At 43.6% G+C, this 24,134-nt stretch overlaps 1 protein-coding gene across 1 annotated transcript; it reads right to left on the bottom strand.

Annotated features, from left to right (window-relative positions):
- Window positions 1-5,922: 5,922 nt before the first annotated feature.
- Window positions 5,923-8,057, bottom strand: LOC148046339 (uncharacterized). The gene has a single exon (XM_087714679.1). The coding sequence runs from the start codon at window positions 7,828-7,830 to the stop codon at window positions 5,923-5,925; it is 1,908 nt and encodes a 635-aa protein (XP_087570805.1). The 5' UTR covers window positions 7,831-8,057.
- Between the last annotated feature and the right edge of the window lie 16,077 nt (window positions 8,058-24,134).

The raw sequence follows: 24,134 nt of genomic DNA on the forward strand, positions 1-24,134 counted from the left end.
CTGGTTCAGGTGAACTTGTCCAAATCCACTGAATACCATCTCTGGGTATGATAATGGGTAAAACTATTTTTCCTTGGGACTCTGGAGATATTTTTCAAATGGGTTTTCCATTTTTGTTAAACATATTGTTGAATATGACAGGTCACTCAGCTCTGCCCACAAGAACTGTAAGTGCAGTCTCTTTGTAAGGTTTAAAAAAAATGATTCATCTAATTGTCACACATTGGGTAGAAGTAGTCCTCCAGTTATGACCACAAGTGGGACTGGATCTTCCATCGCTAAGTGATGCAGTGCATCAGATTGTATGACCTCTTTTTCCACGGTCATTAAATAGTACTGTAGTTGTTAGATGAATCTCATGGTCTTAAGTATATCCAGCTTCCTCCATTGACTTTGCTTGTTGGAAGCCTCCTGAGAAGGTTGCAAAGGATGATCACGTGATTCCAACTGTTAAGCTCCTGAACTTTTGATCACATAACTGTGATAACAATGTGATGGGCATCAGTACGAGGACACGTCATCAGTCACTTTTTTCAGCAGTATTGTAACTTTGAACTGTTGTTAAACAAATGGCTGTAAGTTGAGGTGTAGCTATATAGAGCCATGGTGATGTAGTGGTTAGAATGCAGTATTGTGGGCTAATTCTGCCGGCTGCCAGAAGCTCAATCCTGACCGGCTCAAGGTTGACTCAGCCTTCCATCCTTCCAAAGTTGAAAAAGGAGAGCCCAGATTCTTGGGGGTAATAAGATGACTTCGTAAACTGTTTTGAGAGGGCTGTAAAGCACTGTGAAGCGGTATGTAAATCTAAGTGCTATTGCTATACAGCATGACTTCTCACTGACCTTGTTTGGATTCTAGAAAATTGGGAAGCCAAAAAATATCTCAACAGAAGAGGATGACAAAGTCCTTCCCTTTGCTGCTAAGAAAACAGCGATGAAATTTGAGTCTAACCCCAGGGAGAGGGGTTGCCAAGCATTCTCTTCCTCCAAAATGGATCTGATAGCAGATATTCACGGCTAATTAAATGATGGTACATAAATCACTCCTACTTTTCCACCCTGTGTACATTCAATTATGTAGTTTCTTCTCAACTTGATCCAGGTTATACTGGATCCACCCACATCTTTAGTTCCAGGTCATGAGAGTTGTGATACTTTGCTGAAAAAAATAACCAAGAGAGCTCCTTGCTTTATTAAAACATGATTTCAAAACTAACTTTTATGGAGTTGATTTTTAATAACTATCTAAGGGAATGTCTGGAATGAAGAATCTCTTTCAACTAATTAGCCCACCCCCCCCCAAAAAATGGGCTGAAGAATCTGGAGCTATATTGCACCAAATGATAGCTTTTTAAAAAGAAAGTAAAAAAGAATAAAATAGTAAATATAGATTTTATCGAGAACAACTGAAAGCATGCAAGCAAAGATCCTTCTGGACGTCCATATTTAAGAGCAGGAGGCAGAGGTAGCATTCAGCCAGTTCTGACATCTTCTGGAGAACCAGTAGCAGAAATTTTGGGTAGTTCAGAGAACCGGCAAATAGGCTGGCCCCACCCCCGCTGTCTTCCCGCCTCCCAGCTGATCTTCTTCTGTTGCTCAGAAGAGGAGAATGGAGCTGGAAAACAGGTTAGTGGGGTGGGAAGGGAATGGGGATTTTGCAATATCCTTCCCCTGCCATGGCCACAAAGCCACGGCCACAAAACCACACCCCCAGAACCGGTAGTAAAAAAATTGAATCCCACCACTGGTAGGAAGTAATCTTATACAAAGGTTCTTGGCCTAAAATATTCTACTCCCCTCCACCTCCAAGTCAAAATTTTATCTGGGATTATCATTTGAACTTCTTTTTAAAAGATTTTTAAAAAAAAGATGACTGGAACAAGACTTAGGAAAGTGTGACTCAGTTGCACACCTATACATGTGCACTGATAATGTTACCTAGTTTAATAATAAAACATCTGCCAAAAAAACCCACCAAAGTTAGCTAGCACCAAGGACTCCCACCCCTGTCCTTCTCCGGCTTGCTACTTTCCATATTTTATAAGTGCTAAGCTTTTAACTCCTTCCTTTCTCTCTTCTGCTGACCGGCTTGTCCTATCCACTGTCTCAGCTATAGCAGAGGTAAGCTCCCTCAATCTTAAAAACCAAGACCAGTCAAGTAAATGGCACAGAATGAGCAATTCTCCTCTATTATTATGGCCAGTCAGAAGCATTGGGCCTTCTTTATTCATTTCCTCAGCTCTCCAATGCTGCTTTCCTAGCTAGCAATCAGACTCTAAGGGTCCTCCAATGGACCTGGGGTGGGGGTGTCTTACCTGATTGTGATGGAGATCAACCATGACTGCTCTTTAGAAGGCCAGAACCTGAAGATGAAACTCAAATACTTTGGCCACCTAATGAGAAGGAAGGATTGGAGAAGAGCCTCATGCTGGGAAAGATGGAGGGCAAAAGAAGAATGGGACGACAGAGAATGAGGTGGCTGGGTGGAGTCACCGCAGCAGTAGGCCTGAGCTTAAATAGACTCCAAAGGATGGTAGAAGACAGGAAGGCCTGGAGGAACATTCTCCATGGGGCTGCGGTGGGTCAGACACGACTTCACAACTAACAACAACAACATCTTTCCTGAAAGACTCATGAGCAAAGGAGCATTGTGAGGAATTTAAACTCTAATTAGGCTGAGCCAATTGATCACAGCTGATAGGAAAGGAGGAGTGGTCCCAAAAGTGCTAAGGATTGGCACTCATCCCCTTTAAGTGGTGGGCAGAGGTGGGTTCCTACCAGTTCGGACTGGTTTGGCTGAACCGGTAGTGGTATGCCGGCCTGGGTCGCAGAACCGGCAGCGACCCAGGCTGGCCACGCCCCTGAACAAGAACTCCCCAAATAGATGTTGCTGCCGCCATCTTTTTTGGGAGTTCTGTGCATGCACAGAACCATTTCCACTGAAGTGTACATGTGCACGCAGCGCACATCCAGTATGTAGGCAAGCACGCAAAACGCATACAGGAGCAAACCGGCAGTAACGCCGGCTAGAACCCATTCCTGGCTCACAGTCACAGCCTTTTAAAAAGGTCCTTACAAATAAACTACAGAGATGTCAGCAGCAAAGCAACATGGAAGCTTTGACATCTAACTCTCAATATGAAAAGAAATATTAAAAGGCAGGAAGGATATGAAGGTATTTGCTGTTCTTGAGTCTGATCCTATAATAAGAAATAAGGCTGGAAGGTCAGAGCCATCTCTATTCCAAAGGTGAAGTGACAGATTCTGAATCATATCTCTTCAGATGGCACCTAAGGACTCAAATGCTCCTCTTCCCTTTAATAAAAACAAAACACATTATATAGATGAGAAAATTAAAATTCCAAAGGGGGTGAAGACTGGTTGAATTTTTTCCACTTGAAAGACTAGTGAAGAGGAAAATTTGCAAGCTTTCTCAACCATGGTTTTATGATATTGTTAAAATACATGTCCTTTCACAGCTAATATTGGCTATGAGTACTGGTGATATAGCAATAGCAATAGCAATAGCACCTAGATTTATATGCTGCTTCACCGTGCTTCACAGCCCTCTCTAAGCAGTTTACAGAGTCTACATATCGCCCCCAACAATCTGGGTCCTCATTTTACCAACCTTGGAAGGATGGAAGGCTGAGTCAATTTTGAGCCGATAAGAATCGAACTGTTGACAGTCAGCAGAGTTAGCCTACAACAATACCCCATTCTAACCACTGTGCCCCCATCGCTATGAGATACATTTTGCAAACAAAATCTGGAAAAAATTTAGAAAAATCTGGTTCAGTCTGGTTTGTGTGAACCAACTGGTAAATTGTTATACATATTACAGCTAAGCCAAAAATTTACATTTTTCATATCTCAGCCTGGGTAAACCGACAGCTTTACTGATTAATTGAAATCAGACTTTGCCTACGTAGTCAAATCCAGATGTTACACTAGGGATTTGGGCAAAACGACACTCAAAACTGAAAATAAAAATGTAAGGTCTTGACTTAGCTCGAGTTTTATTGAAAATACCAGGACGTAAGCAATTAATGAATTATTTGATTTCTATCAATTTCTTTTCAAATATATCTTGATGCTCATAACATGTTTGCGGGTGAAAGTTTCTCCCAATATTTTGTGTGTACAAACTCCTGTTTAGTTCAGTAGGACAGGGCAAAAAAAAAAATGTATTACATAAGCCCAGTTCTAAGCAGAAGTATTGTCAGTATGTTTTGGAACACAATAATCCTTAACAAGTTAAACCTTTAGAATAATATATGCCCCATATTATAGCAATATTAAAAAGGAGGGGGAAATTAAAAAGAGGGAGAGAATCCTATCCAAATTATTTATACCTCAACCGCCCAATCTCAAGAAAAATGAGAGAAAAATTTTCTCTTATATTTTTAGCTTTCTGAGTAAAATAGAGCTTTTTCTTCTCTTTTTTAATCAAGAAATGTCAATCCAGCTCAAAACAAATTCTTTATATGGATTCTTTTTTCCATCTACCATAATCCCTGCCCTTTGTCACGGGCTCCAATTTAATTTCATTTAAATTGCTATTTAGAGCTGACTTCTGAATTTGTGGTATCCAGGAAAGGGAAAAAGTCAACTCAATTTGGAACTCTAAACCAGGCAATGAAATGTTGGAAACTTTGTTGTTTTACTGTGGTTTTGGATCAGAGGTGGATTCCTACCGGTACAGACCAGTTCAGCCAAACTGGTAGTGGTATGGAGGCCTGGGTTGCTGGAACTAGTTCCCCGGTTGCCGCCGCTCCCACCTTGTTTTTGAGTTCTGCACATGTGCAGAACAATTTTAATTGAAATGCGCATGCATGCGCAAAGTGTGCACACAAGTGAACCAGCAGTAAAGCTAGAACCCACCCCTGTTTTGGATATGTTAGCAGATGCAATACTTAATTGCATCGAAGAGCTAACACTATGAATTATCACTGTAATTGGTTGTTGCCTTATTTAGGTAACACCAGTGGTGGGATTCATTTTTTTTTACTATTGGTTCTGTGGGCATGGCTTGGTGGGCATGGCTTGGTGGGTGGCGGGGCCATGTGACTGAGTGGGCATGGCCAACCCAACGTCACTCACGGCAAGGAGGGGTGGCACCTTGATGTGAGTGACATTGAGTTGGCCATGCCCACCAAGACACACCCACCAAGCCACGCCCACAGAACTGGTAGAAAAGGCAGCTCCTGCAGTGTGTCTCTTTATGGTCCCCCCCTCCGTGTCGACTTTAAAGGGACACTGCAGTTTGGCTGCTTTCCAAGCAACTCTGCTGCAACACCAGTGCAGCAGGCTGTTTTCCTGGCTGGGTCTGGCAATGGGGTGCATCTATGCATGCGCATTAGCAGGCAATGGGGTGCATGTGTGTGGGCGGTGCAAAGAACAATGTGGCGATAAGGGCAAGAGTGGGTTCTGGCGGGCACTACGGCCGGTTTGCTCTTGTGCACGCCACGTGTGTGTGTGCACTTGTGCACAGTGCATGCATGCGCAGTGCAATAAAAATTGTTCTGCGCAGAAGCAAAAACCAAGATGGTGGCGCCTATGGCAGCGCCCAAAGAACCGATTCGGGATATGTGGCAGGGCTGGATCGCTGCTGTTCCAGCGACTCAGACCACCAAACCACTACTGGTTCAGCTGAAGTGGTCCAAATAGGGTAGAGTGAGAGGGGACTGGATGGGTGGGGGCAAGTGGCGACCGGGCAACTGGGTGAGCAGGGTTAGGGCCAGCCAGAAGTGGCATTTGCCGGTTCGGCAAACCACTTAAAATTTCCACTACTGGTTCACCCGAACTAGTCCAAACCAGCTGAATACCATCTCTCAGTAATACCCTTGGATAATTCTGATCAGTGGTATGAAATGGATTGGTTGGACTCATCAACAATTCCTTTCACTCTCCTGCCATCTTCTTATAACCCTAATTCCTTCTCCTCACTGCCATTTTCTACATCTCCCCTAATCACATGGCCTTCCGGTGCTGTGTCTGCAGCACACGCTCCTGGGCAATTCCCCTGAGGCTCACTGCACATGCGGCGACACCTTTTGTTCCAGCAGAACCGTATGTGAAAGTAGGCGCAACAGGCTATTATGAAAAGGATGGAGGTGAACGCCATCCCCCATAATGCCATCCTTTTTTCAGCTCTTCCTTTCACGGCGCATTCAACTGCTTCAGGGCAACTGACAGCATCTAGGGAGCAGATCCAGGAACCCCCAACTAATCTGGGCATCTGGATGAGAAGTATAATACACAGGAAGCAAGTCTCACTTGTTAGGAGAAGCGCCACCCAGATGTCAAAGAGAGGGACACCACAGATGTTTGCGATGAGCAACTTGGCATGATCCTGTGGGCCAGGCACAGACTGTGTATTACCGCCAGGTGCAGCAGTGCAACCTGGGTCTCTCTGGGGTTGAGATGAAGGGCCCGGTTGGCATGGATTATTCCCAGCACATGCACATGCTGCACCACCAGGGCAAGGTGGAGTCGGTCCAGGGGCCGTGGCAGCCCCAGCCACAGCCTTATTTTCATCAGTGGATCTGCAGTGGGAATCCTCTGCCATCCATGGTTGGGGCCCCATATCACTCCTACCAGGAGCATCAAAAGCTAACTGCTGCTTGGTTTTCATTTTACCTCCAGGAACTGGCCTACGTTTGATGGCCATGTTCATGGCGTCTGGCCTAGGATGGGCTGCAATTTGGTCCGTGTTGCTTTCAGAGATTGTTCTACATTTGGTTGCCATGCTATATTTGCTTTCTCCAGGGTATCTGGGGTTCATCCTGCCTCTCCCCTGAGCCTTTCTGCCCATGGTGTATGCATAGTCAGTACCGTCACCATATTCTTTAGGGCCTCTGTACATCTGTTGGTGACCCTCATAATCTTTCTCCTCGCACCGATAATGAGGAGGCATCTTACTTTTATAGACCATGGGAGCGGGCGCGTAGCTGGTAGGAGCATTGATTGATTCTTTAGAACCTTGAAGGGAAGGCATTTTGTATTGATCTGGCCCTGTTTCAGGTCCACAGGTCATCATCCTGCGAGGTTGCATCTCTGTTGGGTATGCAGTCATTGTGTGTTGAGACATATCATTGCAGTGGTCAGGGTTAGGGTTTGGGTTAGGCATTTCTGAGGGGTCATGATATCCAGGGTAAAAAGGCATGCCATAGCCTCCGTATGGATGCAAGCCAACACTGGGATTGAGGCTTCCAGGCATGTTGGCCATGGGCATGTGGGCCATGGGCATGTGGGCCATGGGCATGTGGGCCATGGGCATGTGGGCCATAGGCATGCCATGAAAATATCGGTAATTGTGGGATCGGGGATCAGAGCCATTATAGCGCATTGGAAGACCACGAGGTCCAGCCGTGTAAGTGGATGACCCACCTGGTCCAGTAGCAATTATACCCACATCTCTGTTAGTTCTCCCACTGGTAGCACCAGTGATTTTGTCATTCTCATTCTCATTCTCATTCTCATCCTCTTTCTTTTTCTTTTTCCTGGGGGTGGTGAGCCTCATAAGCCCCACCAGGAGGAGCACGACCATGAATGCCAGTGCTGACGTGGCTGAAACTGCGAGCGGGAAATATCGGTTTTGGCACAGGACTGTGCAGAATTCCTTCGATTTGTCCTGCACTGGGGCCACCCAATTGCAGGTCACGTCCTGCTTCAAGGAATCCCAGGGCCCGCTGGCGAAGAAGATGGCCACAATGCGGAGACCTGTGAGGAAGTACCATGGTGCGACACCCTTGCACTCGAGTACGCCAGAGAGGGACGATAGCAGTGGCCGAAAGAACTGGATAAGACCGGTGAGGATAACGGACATCTGTTGGGGACAGGAAAAACACAAACAGAGAAGTTATTCTTAATTTAGGAATTGACCCAGTGAGTCACTTAGATTGGGCTTAGCAAAGGCCTTTGCAGTCTAGGGAACCATCTTACCGAAAGTCAACTCCTTAAACTTGGTCAATATCTTCCTCCAAACTGAAAGGAGGTCAGCCATATAAAGCTGAAGAAAGTAGAAGATAAAGTGTTCCTCAACTCAGCACCCTCCACATGGATTGGGACCATAAGACTGGCGTGGTGGTATTGTAGTTCCAAATCATTGAAGACAAATTCCTTGTGCATCCAATCACACTTGGCCAATAAAAGAATTCTTGATCTTTTTCAACTATAGCTTTTGTTCTACTTTGCCTCCAATTGGAGGAGTTCTGATTTGTTGAGAACAAAGCATGTTAAGCAGACGTCCTCATAGATTTCTCAAGTTCTCTATCCAGTTCACCATCCTTCACCTCTTGAAACGTGGCCACCTAGTTGCAAAATATCAACCAAACAGAACTTGAATATATTTGTATGAGCCTAAAGTGGTTAATGGGACGTGGTGATTCAATGGCTGAGCTTGTTGATCAGAAAGGTTGGCTGTTCAGCAGTTCGAACCCCTAGCCCCACGTAATGGAGTGAGCTCCCATTACTTGTCTCATCTTCTGCCAGTCTAGTAGTTCAAAACCAAATAAAAATGCAAGTAGAAAAATAGGGACCACTTTGGTGGAAAGGTAACAGCGCTCCATGTGCCTTCAGCATTTAGTCATGCTGGCCACATGACCATGGAGATGTCTTTGGACACCGCTGGCTCTTTGGCTTTGAAACGGAGATGAACAGTGCCCCTAGAGCCAGAAATGACTAGCATGCATGTGTGGGGGAACCTTTACCTTTAAAGTGGTTAATAAGCATCAGATTGTTCTCACTTACCCACCTCCAATGACTTTCCTGATTATATCAGGGTAGCAAAGCATGTATAGCAAAGCATGTAAAATTATACAGATCTTCAAAAAGCTATTGAATGCGGTCAACTGAAGGGAAAAAAACTCTTAACACTGGGTGTCCTCAAACAATGGGAGCAACATAAAACAATATCCAGAAGATATTAGATTTGGTTAGATGTGACTGGAAAAATCCCTTTTCCTATTGTCTTCTTCTAATTTATTTTCCAAGCTGGTCCAGAATCTAGATTGGAAACCAACCAAGGAGAGACGCAACCTAGAACTAAGGAGAAATTCCCTAATGGTGAGAGCAATCAAACAATGGAATAGATTGCCTTCAGAAGTTGTGGATGCTCCATCACTGGGGGCTTCCTAAAAGAGACTGGACCATCATTTGTCTGAAATGGTATAGGGGCTCCTGCTCGAGCAGGGGGTTGGAATAGAAGATCTCCATTATTCCTTCCAACTCTATTATTCTACGTTCTATCTCCTCTTGAAAAGGAATGAGGTCAACGCTTTCTAAGCCTTTCCACATTTTCACCACGCTCATCTCTTCTACTCCATTGATTGCACTATCTTGGGCCAACTGCATGGCACAAGCAGAGTGATCCCTTCATTAGTATTCTCAAAATAGCCTAGTAATTCTATAACTGCTTGAAAAAAACATCCTGATTATGCCAGTATTTTCTTGGCAACAATATGGATTGCAGAATAGAATATAATAGAATAGAATAAGTTGGAAGGGACCTTGGAGGTCTTCTAGACCAACCCCCTGCTCAATCAGGAAAACCTATGCCATTTCAGATAAGTGATGTCTATACCACAGGTATCAAACTCGCTGTATCACATTGCTGTCACAGGACATGTCACAATATTTTTCCCCTTCATGGAGCTGGGGTGGGCATGGCCTGTGTGTGATACATCTGGCCCACAGGCGGCCAGTTGGTTACCCCTGGTCTAGACTCTTCTTAAAGAAATCCAGTGATGGAGCGCCCCCATTCCTGGAGGCAAGTTGTTCCTCTGGTTAATTCCTCTTTGATTACTTTCCACCCATTGCTTCTTGTCCTTCCCTCAGGTATTTTAGAGAATAATTTGATCCCCTCTTCTTTGTGGCAACCCCTCAAATACTGGAATGCTGCTATCATGTCACCCCTAAGTCTTCTTTTCTTTATATTAACCAAATCCAAATCCTACAGCCTTCTTCATATGGTTTAGTCCAGGTGTGGGTTCTGGCTACCATTACTACTGGTTTGGTAGTAAAAAATTTCTCAGGGCTCCTATTATTCAGAACCTTATAAAAAATATGAGAATAAAGCAGATGCATTAATTGCTTTGTTACATTTAAACCCTGAATATCCTTTTAGGAGGAGAACCAAAGCCAACATGACTAAGACTCCTTGCCTACACTATGATGCGATGAGTATAGGCAGCTGAGAGGTCAGCCTGTGATATCAAAATACAGAAGATCCTGATAAGATCACTGGATTAACAAAGGATTTCTCAGAGTGAAGAGACAAGTTAGACAAGGAAACACAGATCTTTTCAGTAAAAGTAACTAAGACAATGAAACAGACTTAGGAAGTAAAAACAACGAATCTGGCCATCATATAAATCAATAGTAAAGGTTGCCCTATGTGCTAGTTGTTCCCGACTCTAGGGGGCCATATTCATCTCCATTTCAAAGCCAAAGAGCCAGCAGTGTCCAGAGATGTCTCCATGGTCATATGGCCAGCATGACTAAATACATAGAACACGCATGGAATGCTGTTATCTTCTCACCAAAGGAAGTCCCTATTTTTCTACTTGCATTTTTACATGCTTTCGAACTGCTAGGTTGGCAGAAGCTGGGACAAGTAACGGGAGCTAACTCCATTACGCGACACTAGAGATTTGAACTGTCAAACTGTTGCCCTTTCTGACGGGCAAGCTCAGTATCTTAGCCACTGAGCCACCACATCCCAATAAATCAATAAATTCCTTCAAAGTAATCAGAAACAGGACACAAATTGACTGGGGTGAGGGAGAGGAATTCACCAAACTTGACCCAACTAACCAATTATTTTTTTTTAAAAAGTCTTGAGGCTCCATGGAGTGATGCCCATAGAAACCTAATTTAAGAGGGGGAAAGCCCGATGTTCTAATTTATTCAGCAAAGGGGTGAAAATAAAGCAAGCTGCCATATAATATATTGCATTGATGTGGTGCTACAGCTAGACCTCATTTAGCAACTGACTCACTTAGCAACTGTTCACAGTGACGAAAAGGTAACTTTGAGACCAATCCTCACATTTATGACCTTCGCAAGTCTGCAAAGCAGAGGGAAGCTGAAATGAGACCATAATCACCGTCGTCGTTTCATTTAGCAACCGCTTCACTTAACAACTGACTTCCCAGTCCCAATTGGCTGTTCTTATTGATTAAATTTGTATACCGCATCTCAGAGAGCTTAGAAAGGGTGGTGAACCAGATGGAGACGAGTCTGCTTGTCATCCTGCTAGATCATCCAGATTGCTTTAATTCTCAGAAAGGACATAGACTGGTCCACCCAAATTCATCCCTTAATTCTGTCTAATGTGCATGTAATCAGGATGGCTCTTGCATACCTGTGGCTATGTGAGTTTTCCCCTCTTCTTTCATCCGTCCTCCTTGGAAATTTGGTCTCCCTTGCCAAAGGCCAATAGAAACCAAACTGAAGTATATCCCAAGTGAGGCGATGCCAAACAACCAGCCAGCTGGGCAAGAACAGAGGCTTGCAAGGCTGATGCCTGGTACTAGCTGACAATATCCTGAGCTACGCCCTGTGCCACCTACCAATGAATTTCTCAGCCACCCACAGGGCATCCCGGGGTGTTACAGCAAAATTGAGGCTATTCCTGAATGGCAGCCTGATTTGATCTCCTACACGGAGGGCACCCCAATCAAAGAGATTTTTCAAAAGTGGGTCTTGCCCACACAGATCAAACCACAACCGCTTTGTCCCACGCTTTTTAGATATATGAACATGAAAAAAAGAAAAGAAAACAGCAGCTGCTTATCATCAGAAAGATAAGGGGGGAAATCAGCCTCTCCCAAAATATCAGATGCCTCTTTTAAGGCTTCCCCAAGTCCAAGTTATGTACAGCTTCATGTCACTAGCAAAAGCTATTTTCAGGTGGAAGTAAAGATGCTTTTTCTATGCTTCATCCTAAGGCCAGAACTTTAGCAAAAGTACCTATCTCTGCCTCACAAGACTTCAGTTTGTATTTGCATTGCTCATCCCCAAATTCCCTTGAATGGTTTTATCACACCACTGTAGATCTCTCTGTTTCTAGGGACCACTAGAGTGGCTTTTTTTTTTTAGGGTTTGAGTTGAGTTTGAATTTAGGGTCTGATGGCAAAACTGACTGCTTCTTCAAAAGAAACAACAGACAATAACAAACGCTCCAATCAGTGCTTGATGGAAAATTAGGTTAATTTCCGGTGATACAATAAGGTTAATGTGGATTTTAAAAACCATTATGTTAGGCGTGCCATACTGAGAATACGAAATAGATAAACTCAGTATCCAAAAACAGCTGTGCAGCTGTCAGCACAAGAGGCATTTTATAGATGAGAAATAATAGCAAACATAAATAGATAACTTGTTGTGAGATACAGGTGGTCCTTGATTTGTAACAATTCATTTAATGACCGTTCAAAGTTACAACAGCACTGAAAAATGTGACTTACGACCATTTTTCACACATGACAGTTGTAGCATCCCCATGTTCACATGATTTATATTTGAATGCTTAACAACTGGTTCATATTTATAGTGGTTGCTGTGTCCCAGGGTCACGTGATTACCTTTTGTTACCTTCTGACAAAGTCAGTGGGGAAGGGACAGATCCACTTAACAACCATGTACACTAAACTTAACAATTGCAGTGATTCACTTAACAAGTGCCGTAAAATAGGGCAAAGTTTAACAGATTTCTCACTTAGCAACATAAATTTTGGGTTCAATTGTGATCCTAAGTTGAGGACTATCTGTATTAGAATTTGGTCAAGAGGAATGTAAAATAAAATAAGGAGAAGAACTGGTGGCAGAGGGACATAGCTGTCAGTGGTTTTCTTAATTACAATTTTCAGAAAGATTTATAGTAGACAAATACATTTATGGATCTGAACATTCTAAAAACAAGTTTGAAAGAGAATCACGTACAAATAAAGAACAGGCAATTACTAAAATGTATAAACTTTTATTGAAGATTGAAAAAGAAGAGGAACAAGTGAAAGCGTGTGTGATAGTGGGCTAAACGTTTGGATATAATATACAGGTGGAACAATGGGAAAATATGTCGCTGAAAATATTGAAATTTCCATTATGTTATAATCTTAAAGCAAAATCACAAAACTGATTTTGGCCATGTCATGCAGGGGAATTCACTGGAGAAAGCAATTATGTTTGGAAGAGTTAGCAGTACAAGGAAACTAGGCCATCAAAGAACAAGGTAACTGAACACTATCAAAGCCGACATCAGCTAGAGCTAGTGCAAAACCCAAAGAAGTAGTGCAAGATTGGAAGACATGGAGAGATTTGTCCCATAGAACTGCCAAGAGTCAGACACAACTGAATAGATCAGGGGTCTCCAAAGCTTTGCTGGATGGGGAATTCTGGGAGTTGAAGTCTGCCAGGCTTAAAGTTGCCAAGATTGGAGACCCCTAGAATAAATAACATCATCATAATTCTAAAGATAATTTTAATGAAATGATGTTTTAATACATGTCACAAAAGAAACTGTTTAAAATATATAAAGGCACTTTCAAATTTATGTTGGAAAAATGAACATCAAGAAGGGGCATTTTATTATGCTTGGGGGACATTAAAAAACAGCTAGAAAATTCTGGATTTATACATAGGGTGACTAGACGTCCCACATTTGGCGGGACAGGCACTCCTTTTCATAATTTTCCCCACATCTCAGGCTGTTCTCAAAAAAAACCACTTTATTTTGGCGCTCGCAACTTGCTCGCTCCCCCGCCCATCAGCTGCTAGCTCGCTTGCTCGTTCCCTTCTTCACTAAAAATCTAAGCCAGCCCAGCCTGCCGCTCACTGATTGGCCTGGACTCCAGCCAATCAGTGAGCTGGCTCGGATGGAAAATTTTAAGCACGCTTAGCACGCCACGCGAGTCTCCATTTCATTTCGTCTTCGCCGTTTGCTTGCTGCTTAACTGGTGAGTAACGGCGCCGTTTCGGGTGGGCGGCGGTGGCCTTTAGCAAGGGAAGGCCTTCCCTTGCGAAGGCCTTCCCTAGGGAGGCTGCGGTCTGGCTTCCCCCCCCCCGCCCCGCTTCCTCCACTAGCCTTTGTCCCTCCACAGTAGGGCAGCTGGGGGAGGAGACGGCCCTCCTCTCCTTCTCCCCCTTTGCGGAGTTTCCCTGTGTCTCCCAGGTTGCGCCCGTCCCCTCTCAAAATGATTCGGCTCCCTGTGTGCGAGAAAGGCGCCCGCTCGCCAGCCCACCACCCTGGTTCCTTCGCGCCCTGCGAAGTTTCCCTGTGTCTCCCAGGTCGCGCCCGTCCTGTGTGCGAGAAACTCCGCAGGGCATGAAGGAACCAGCGCGGCAGTGGTGGCATTGGGAAGGTGCTGCCCCCGGAGCCCAAGGGTGGGCGGGCTGTAGAGCGGGCGCCTTTCCCTGTGTCCCCCAGGTGCGGTTGGAAGGGAAAAGCGCTTGGCGCGAAGGACTTTCTTCCAACCAGCGGAACCCTCAATCACCAGGGGCATCGGACTCCAAATCCCATTGCAGGAATTCCCACTTGCCAAGATCGTAGGACTCCAAGTCCCATCCCCTCCACCTGTCCCTGCCAGCGCAGCCCCTGGCGCAATTGGGCTGCGATCGTCGGGCGTCCCTGCTGCAATCCGCGCCGCCCGCCGCATCAGCCGGAATCTAATTCAAGAGATCTTAATCTTGACAGTGTTGTTGGGGTCTGCGGGTGAAGAAATTACTTTAATCAGTGGGGTAAAGTTCTTTCTTTTGCTCGCCCGAGCTCTGATGTGGGGGAAAGAAAGGATTTTTCTTTCGCCCGCATCAGAGCTGCGGGGGGAGAAAGAACTTTACCCCATTGATTAAAGTAATTTTTTCACCCGCAGACCCCAACAACGCTGTCAAGATTAAGATCTCTTGAATTAGATTCCGCTGATGCGGCGGGCGGCGCGGATCGCAGCAGGGACGCCTGCCGATCGCAGCCCAATTGCGCCAGGGGCTGCGCTGACGGGGACGGGTGGGGGGGATGGAAATCCACACTCGCCAAGATCGTAGGACTCCAAGTCCCATCCCCTCCGCCCGTCCCCGCCAGTGCAGCCCCTGGCGCAATCGGGCTGCGATCGGCGGGCGTCCCTGCTGCAATCCGTGCCACCCGCCGCATCAGCCGGAATCTAATTCAAGAGATCTTAATCTTGACAGTGTTGTTGGGGTCTGCGGGTGAAGAAATTACTTTAATCAATGGGGTAAAGTCGTTTCTCCCCCCCACACACACACACATCAGAGCTCGGGCGAGTGAAAGAAAGAACTTTACCCCACTGATTAAAGTAATTTCTTCACCCGCCCACCCCAACAACGCTGTCAAGATTAAGATCTCTTGAATTAGATTCCAGCTGATGCAGCGGGTGGCGCGGATTGCAGCAGGGATACCCGCCGATCGCAGCCCGATTGCGCCAGGGGGTTCCGCTGGTTGGAAGAAAGTCCTTCTTTGTGCCAAGCGCTTTTCCCTCCCAACTGCCCCCCTCTCGCATTCTTCGGCCCACTGGACCAATGGGGGCCCGGGGTAGGCGGAGCCCGGCGAGCCTCCCGGGCCGAGAAATTGGAAGGAGCGAAGTTGCGAATGCTCCGAGGAGTGAGTAAAGCGCCACACTCGGAGGAAGTAGCAGCACATGATTGGAGCGGGAAGAGGGGCTGAGTTGGGGCATCCTCGGCATCCCCCGGGTGATCTCCGGCCCCTGGCTTCCCCATCTCCTCTCCTATGGGGAGACGTGCATCATAATGTTGTAAGCCGCCCGGAGTTACCTGTGTGTGAGGTGGGCTGCCCTATCCATTTGCATGTGTGCGCTGGAGAGAGAGTGAAAAAGAGAGGGAGAAATAATTATATTAATTAGATAGATCAGTGTTTCTCCACCTTGGAGACTTGAAAGTGTGTGGACTTCAACTCCCAGAATTCTGGGAGTTGAAGTCCACATACTTTCAAGTCTTCAAGGTGGAGAAACACTGAGATAGATGATAAAGAGATGAGGGAGGGAGAGGGAGAGGGAGAGGGAGAGGGAGGGAGGGAGAGAGAGAGAGAGAGAGAGAGAGAGAGAGAGAGAGCGAGAGAGCGCATAACTAGATAAACAGATAGGCAGGCAGATAGACAGATGGATAGAGAGAAAGAGAGAGAGATAGGTAGGGAGGCAGATAGATGGATGGAGAAAGAGAGGGGGAAAGAGGGAGAGGGATACCATAACTAGATAGACAGATAGGCAGGCAGATAGACAGACAGACGGACGGATGGATAGAGAGAGAGAGGATGTGTATAATTAAGGTGACCAGACGTCCCTAGCGAGGCCGCGGGCTGGCAGTAACTGCCGCGGCCAGCTCCCTCTCCCCCCCCCCCCGGTCAAAGGTGTCCCTCTTTGCCAATCTGAAAATCTGGCCACCTTATTTATACACCAATTTCATGGATTCACACTGATGACGTTACCTATTTTGATAATGAAGCATCCTCAAGAAAACTGCCTAAGATCATAACAACAATCTTTGGCAGCAGATGTTGCCATCTGATTTGTGATAATATTGTCTTAGCTTAAACAAGCTTAAGCAAAAATGTGCCAGTCGTTTGATAGGTTTGTTGGGTTCTAAAACTACCAACTCAGCTCCTATAAAATGAAAAAGGCATCTTGGTCTCATTATCAAATGATGTTGCTCACCCATTCAAAGTATAAAAGCCCCTTTTCTAGTGTCAGTTTTATTTTCAATCCCTTTCTAAATTACTTCTGATTTTTTCCCCCACATCTACAATGTCAAGTATCAGTACATCAACTCTCACTTTATATGTTAGAATTTCCCACCACAATGTGCAAGATTTTGTACTTGGACTGAATGACAATCATGGTTTTAACACATGTCCACCCAGTTTGGAGAGAACTTTTTTATGGTATCCCTACTCCATCCTGTTTTTTTTTCTTTCGCTCCCTTAAATAATCAGTTGTTACGATAAATATGGGTCATATGCAGATTGGGTTGCTTTGTTGTTCTCCACAAAGTACTAATCCTTCATGAGCAAATTAAAAAAGCACCAGAATCTACTGAATTTCTTGCAAGACGTTCCTTCTTATCTTCTTGCATTTTGAGAATTCTTCATTTGTTCCTTCCTGCCAAGCCTTCGCTGAGGAATAGTGTTAAATATTCAGAGGCAGGATTTATATTATTCACAACTAACCACAGTATGAAAGAGGGATTTTTTTTTACTTGCTTCATATTTTGCAAATGAAGTTACCTAATCTTGCATGTTCTTACCAATGCATAAACTTGGTTTTCCTTCAAGCGGGGGGGGGGGGGGGGATCACATTCTCTGAATTGTAGAAGGCAAGTATGCCACTTTGGGGGGAAAAAGTTACCTATATTACAATCATACCTCTCAGAAATGCATATGCTTCTGAAAGTAATATATTAGAAAAGGCATCCTATGTCAGGAAATTGCTTGCAAAAAAACCCTCCAAAAGGTGTTAGACCTTCAATTAGATAAAGATCAAACAAAATGCGTAGACAAGAATTCACACAAAAATGCAAATAGGTACATCTCAAAGTAATTTGAACAATTCCAAACAGTATGTCATCCAATGAGAAAATGTAAATCTATGTGTGGGATAAACGGGGAAGTTGGAAAAACCTTAATCTGCTTATTGGCATACTTATTAAAACTTTGATGAATATCTCTTCATAACAGAGTAACAGAATTGGAAAAGAACTTGAAGGCCTTCTAGTCCAACCCCCTCCTCAAACAAGAGAACCAAACCATTTCAGACAAATGGCTATCCAATCCCTTCTTAAAAACCTCGAATGTTGAAGCACCCATAACCTTTGAAGGCAAGCCCTTCCACTGATTAATTGTTCTGCCAGGAAATTTCTCCTTTTTTCTAGAATAGGTTTCTCCTTGATTATTTTCCATCCATTGCTTCCTGTTCTGCTTTAAGGTGCTTTGGAACTCCTCTTACTTGTGGCAGCCCCTTGGATATTGGAAGATTGCTATCATGTCATCCCTAGCCCTTCTTTTCATTAAACTAGACACAGCCAATTCCAGCAACATTCTTCATATGTTTTTGCCTCCACACCTCTAATCATCTTTGTTGCTCTTCTCTGCACCCTTTCTAGAGTCTAAATATTCAGAGGCAGGATTTATATTATTCACAACTAACCACAGTATGAAAGAGGGATTTTTTTTTACTTGCTTCATATTTTGCAAATGAAGTTACCTAATCTTGCATGTTCTTACCAATGCATAAACTTGGTTTTCCTTCAAGCGGGGGGGGGGGGGGGATCACATTCTCTGAATTGTAGAAGGCAAGTATGCCACTTTGGGGGGAAAAAGTTACCTATATTACAATCATACCTCTCAGAAATGCATATGCTTCTGAAAGTAATATATTAGAAAAGGCATCCTATGTCAGGAAATTGCTTGCAAAAAAAACCCTCCAAAAGGTGTTAGACCTTCAATTAGATAAAGATCAAACAAAATGCTTAGACAAGAATTCACACAAAAATGCAAATAGGTACATCTCAAAGTAATTTGAACAATTCCAAACAGTATGTCATCCAATGAGAAAATGTAAATCTATGTGTGGGATAAACGGGGAAGTTGGAAAAACCTTAATCTGCTTATTGGCATACTTATTAAAACTTTGATGAATATCTCTTCATAACAGAGTAACAGAATTGGAAAAGAACTTGAAGGCCTTCTAGTCCAACCCCCTCCTCAAACAAGAGAACCAAACCATTTCAGACAAATGGCTATCCAATCCCTTCTTAAAAACCTCGAATGTTGAAGCACCCATAACCTTTGAAGGCAAGCCCTTCCACTGATTAATTGTTCTGCCAGGAAATTTCTCCTTTTTTCTAGAATAGGTTTCTCCTTGATTATTTTCCATCCATTGCTTCCTGTTCTGCTTTAAGGTGCTTTGGAACTCCTCTTACTTGTGGCAGCCCCTTGGATATTGGAAGATTGCTATCATGTCATCCCTAGCCCTTCTTTTCATTAAACTAGACACAGCCAATTCCAGCAACATTCTTCATATGTTTTTGCCTCCACACCTCTAATCATCTTTGTTGCTCTTCTCTGCACCCTTTCTAGAGTCTAAATATTCAGAGGCAGGATTTATATTATTCACAACTAACCACAGTATGAAAGAGGGATTTTTTTTTACTTGCTTCATATTTTGCAAATGAAGTTACCTAATCTTGCATGTTCTTACCAATGCATAAACTTGGTTTTCCTTCAAGCGGGGGGGGGGGGGGGATCACATTCTCTGAATTGTAGAAGGCAAGTATGCCACTTTGGGGGGAAAAAGTTACCTATATTACAATCATACCTCTCAGAAATGCATATGCTTCTGAAAGTAATATATTAGAAAAGGCATCCTATGTCAGGAAATTGCTTGCAAAAAAACCCTCCAAAAGGTGTTAGACCTTCAATTAGATAAAGATCAAACAAAATGCGTAGACAAGAATTCACACAAAAATGCAAATAGGTACATCTCAAAGTAATTTGAACAATTCCAAACAGTATGTCATCCAATGAGAAAATGTAAATCTATGTGTGGGATAAACGGGGAAGTTGGAAAAACCTTAATCTGCTTATTGGCATACTTATTAAAACTTTGATGAATATCTCTTCATAACAGAGTAACAGAATTGGAAAAGAACTTGAAGGCCTTCTAGTCCAACCCCCTCCTCAAACAAGAGAACCAAACCATTTCAGACAAATGGCTATCCAATCCCTTCTTAAAAACCTCGAATGTTGAAGCACCCATAACCTTTGAAGGCAAGCCCTTCCACTGATTAATTGTTCTGCCAGGAAATTTCTCCTTTTTTCTAGAATAGGTTTCTCCTTGATTATTTTCCATCCATTGCTTCCTGTTCTGCTTTAAGGTGCTTTGGAACTCCTCTTACTTGTGGCAGCCCCTTGGATATTGGAAGATTGCTATCATGTCATCCCTAGCCCTTCTTTTCATTAAACTAGACACAGCCAATTCCAGCAACATTCTTCATATGTTTTTGCCTCCACACCTCTAATCATCTTTGTTGCTCTTCTCTGCACCCTTTCTAGAGTCTTAACATCTTTTTTATAACATGGCAATCAAAACTGGATCCAATATCTATTTCATAAGAAATAGACTTACCGTTTGAGGACATGCTGTGTTTCCACCAACATTCTTTCCCACTTGGTAATGCTACCTTCAGGAATATTTTTGAGCAGAAGAGACGTGAGGATGAGTGATTTATAAACCCTTGTACCTTCATGGGATCCCTTCTTACAAAGAGCGCTTGGCAAAGTTCCAGGTTTCAAGAAAGGATCAGCAGGTTCTGGTTTTACAAGCGTTGCCCACAATCCCCATGTGCCCGAGAGAAGCTCATCTTTTTAATGAAGGAACAGCTGCCAATATTCCCCAAGGCATGGGAGCTGTGAAAATTTTAAATTAAATGAGAGGCCTTCCTTCCCCTGTCCCATAATTGTTAAATCTCTTATTTAGATTCAATTTTTCCGTCCCCAAAAGAAATTATGGGGTTGGCAGACACCAAATTTCCATGTAACCTTTAAAAAAAAAATTAAAAATTCGCATCTTTGAGATCTTTGTGGTCAGTAATCCTCACATTATCTGATAATGAGGACAACAAGTGTGAGCGAGGACATGCTTTAAAAAAAACAGATTAGATCATTTTATACATTATATAAACATAAATGCTGATGAAATAACTGTGGTCAAGTTGTATTGTTTGCTCTTGAGGATCCTGATGAACAGGATGGGGTGCAACAAGGTGAAGAAACAGGCATTTGATGAAACTCCTTGACAGAAATCTCATAAATGGGACAATCTCCAACAAAAAACTCTTCCCTTGGTAGAAATATGTCCAACTCTCAAAGATTCCATATGTGTTCAGAGTAGTGGTGGGTTTCGAATCCTGTTGCAACCGGTATGGTTGCAACCGATATATAAATGTGTGGATGTGTCCTTACCCCTTGCGATGCTTCCACGAGCCTCCGCGACACTCCAGCTGCTCGGTGGAGCATCACGCAGGCGCCGTGTGCTCTATGTGTAGAAGCGCCGAAGATCTCAAATACAGGTAAAGAGATCGAACGGGAGGGTGGGCCCTCTGGAACGCCGAACCAGAATGGTACCCGGGTACTCCGGCCAGAATGTACCACCTGCAACCCACCATTGGTCCAGAGTGAAAGCCACAACCACACTATTACAACCCCATTTGACTTTTTTTTAAAACACACCCCGTGGACGTGGTGCCCTCAAAGATTCAGAGAAGAACCTGGAAAGATAATCATAGGCTATAAAACAGGATCTTTGGGTTGGAAATAATCATTCTCTTGAACCATATTTTTCTGGAAGACCTGGCCTTTCGTGCAGAATTTCAATCAGCTTAAACATGCCAAACTTAAGAAATTACCTGAGTAGGCTAAGAATGTCCACAGTGACCTCTTTTTTTTAATTGAAACTTTATAAACAATCCAATTTTTTAAATCCTTTTATGGAAGTCCCTCATATCCCCCACAACTCATTGGGACAACAGGACCAGCAAGGAAGGTTGTAACCCACAGGTACCTTCATTTAGAAAGCAATTAGTCTTCAAAATATCTTAAGAGTTTTTAGTTTAAAACAGCCATGGGGATTCTGGATCCACTCCTCCTCCTCCTCCTCCTGCATTGCTGCTTTGATCAAATTCCAGGCAATTTCATTCCATCTGTGACAGCTCCAAGGGAAGATATAAACATTGCAAGACCAACACCTCTCTCTATTTCACACAGATATTTCAGCCTCTATATTGTTCCTGGCAAGGGTTGCTGTGTTCCTGAACAGCCTTTCTCTTTGGTAAACAGCTAGCATTCTTCACAGGTTTTTTGTTTTTTTTACACATATCAAAAATGGAAGGAGGCAAAGTGAATCTGAAAAATAATGTAATTGTAATATAAACAAATATTGTCTTCAACAATGCTGGGAAAAGATGTTTTGCTTTTATTGACAGGGATGAGAATCCTTATTTTTATGTATTTGTTTGTTTGAAGGACTGAATTGTTGGAGCTGTGTTTCATGTAGAGTTGATAGATAGAAGAGAGATGAGAAATAATTAGAGAGAGAGAGATGGTAATGATAGATAGATAGATAGATAGATAGATAGATAGATAGATAGATAGATATAGAGAGATGATAGAGAGATGATGGATAGATTAAGATTAAGATTAAAATAGATTAAGATTAAGATTAAGATGATGGATAGGGAGAGAGAGATGATGATGATGATGATAGAGACATAGATAGATGATAGGACAGTGGCCTTTTCTAATAATCAATTTGTTAGTATGCCCATGTCTATTGTTGTTGAACCTACTATGACCCTATGTTGTGAATGTTGCCTTTGGGTAAGGTTCCTGTGGGTGAAATATTGCAAAGAATCAGTCAAAGGAGGAAGGAGGAGGAGGAGGAAGGAGGAGGAGGAGGAGGAGGAGGAGGAGGAGGAGGAGGAGGAGGAGGAGGAGGTGGTGGTGGTGGTGGTGGTGGTGGTGGAGGAGGAGGAGGAGGAGGAGGAGGAGGAAGGAGGAGGAGGAGGAGGAGGAGGAGGAGGAGGAGGAGGAGGAGGAGGTGGTGGTGGTGGTGGTGGTGGTGGTGGTGGTGGTGGAGGAGGAGGAGGAGGAGGAGGAGGAGGAGGAGGAGGAGGAGGAGGAGGAGGAGGAGGAGGAGGAGGAGGAGGAGGAGGAGGAGGAGGAGGAAAGATTTGAATATTGGGACAGAAATCTTTATAGTATTTTTTTTTTACTGTATTACATCCAGATAGAAGACTGTAAATAGGATCCCATGACCGTTCACTGAAAATGAAACTATTTCATGGAATAATTGGTTTTTAATTCTTCCTTTGCAATGAGGAACTTTTCCAGGACTTACTTTGGCTCCAGAAAAGACAGCAAGCACTGATGTTTTTAAGCAGCCCAAGAATAATGGTATGGCTTTTCCACCCCGTAGCTTTCAGTTGCTGATCTCCGTTGCATTAGGTGTCTGGAAATAAAGCCAAGATAAGAGAGATGTTTTTACCTTTCAGCCTCTTTTTCTGCTTTGGCCACAGCTGATGGCCTGGTGTTCTGTCCATGGTTCCCACAGTTCCTAACTGGTGAATTCTCCTGTTTCTCTTCTCTTCCCAACCATGCAAGAAATCAAGCAGCAAAAGACCCTTCAGTGGACATGTCTTTAGAGGATGTGTGAAGAAACCAACTATTTTACATTCTTTTGTGGTCGAGGTTCAACATCCATCTATCTATACCGGTATCTATACCGATCTCTATCTCTATCTCTATCTCTATCTCTATCTCTATCTCTATCTCTATCTCTATCTCTATCTCTATCTCTATCTACATCTACATCTACATCTACATCTACATCTACATCTACATCTACATCTACATCTATATCTGTGTGTGTGTGTGTTCCAACAAAACTCTGGAACATCTCGAGCAATTTCAACCAAACTTGGTACACCGATGACTTACAGAAAAATACTGTGGGGGTAAGACACCCCTAACACCCCTCAAGATGTTTGTTATGTTAAGATGCAGCCTGTTGTGCCTTAAATGGCTTCTACTGTACAGCATAGTGCAGTTGCTATGGTAACAACTTCACAGTATTCCACAGTGGGGCTCCCTCTGGAAAAGGGGAAAATCCAACATTAGATATTATGTTTGGTCCGGACATTTCCCCCCTATAAATAAATGCCTGGGCAACTCCGGGTTATCAACTAGTATCCAATAAAGACACCTAATCTAAAACACCAATTTAAAAGCAATCAAAAATAAATAAAATAAACATAGAAACTAAGCATACGAAGAACATCAAGAACTCAAGAAAGCAGAACATCATTTAATTTTATGTAGCCTCCTTACATTTTAAGGAAATTCTGGAAAACTAACGAAGATGGGCTAACACTAACCTCACCTCAAGAGGAACAATGTCCCAGAGGGCGGGGGCCACAGCAGAAAAGGCTCGTTCTCTGGGTCCTGCCAGACCGCCTTTAGCATGGGGCCTACAGCATGCCTCTCTTGCCTGACCTGGTGGGATGGGTAGATATACAGATAGTCCTCGACTTACAACAGTTCACTTAGTGACTGCT

This window comes from Thamnophis sirtalis, unplaced genomic scaffold (assembly GCF_051295495.1).
Source record: "Thamnophis sirtalis isolate CommonGarterSnake01/CBP01778 unplaced genomic scaffold, rThaSir2_p1.2 scaffold_4, whole genome shotgun sequence".
NCBI classification, from domain to species: domain Eukaryota; kingdom Metazoa; phylum Chordata; class Lepidosauria; order Squamata; family Natricidae; genus Thamnophis; species Thamnophis sirtalis.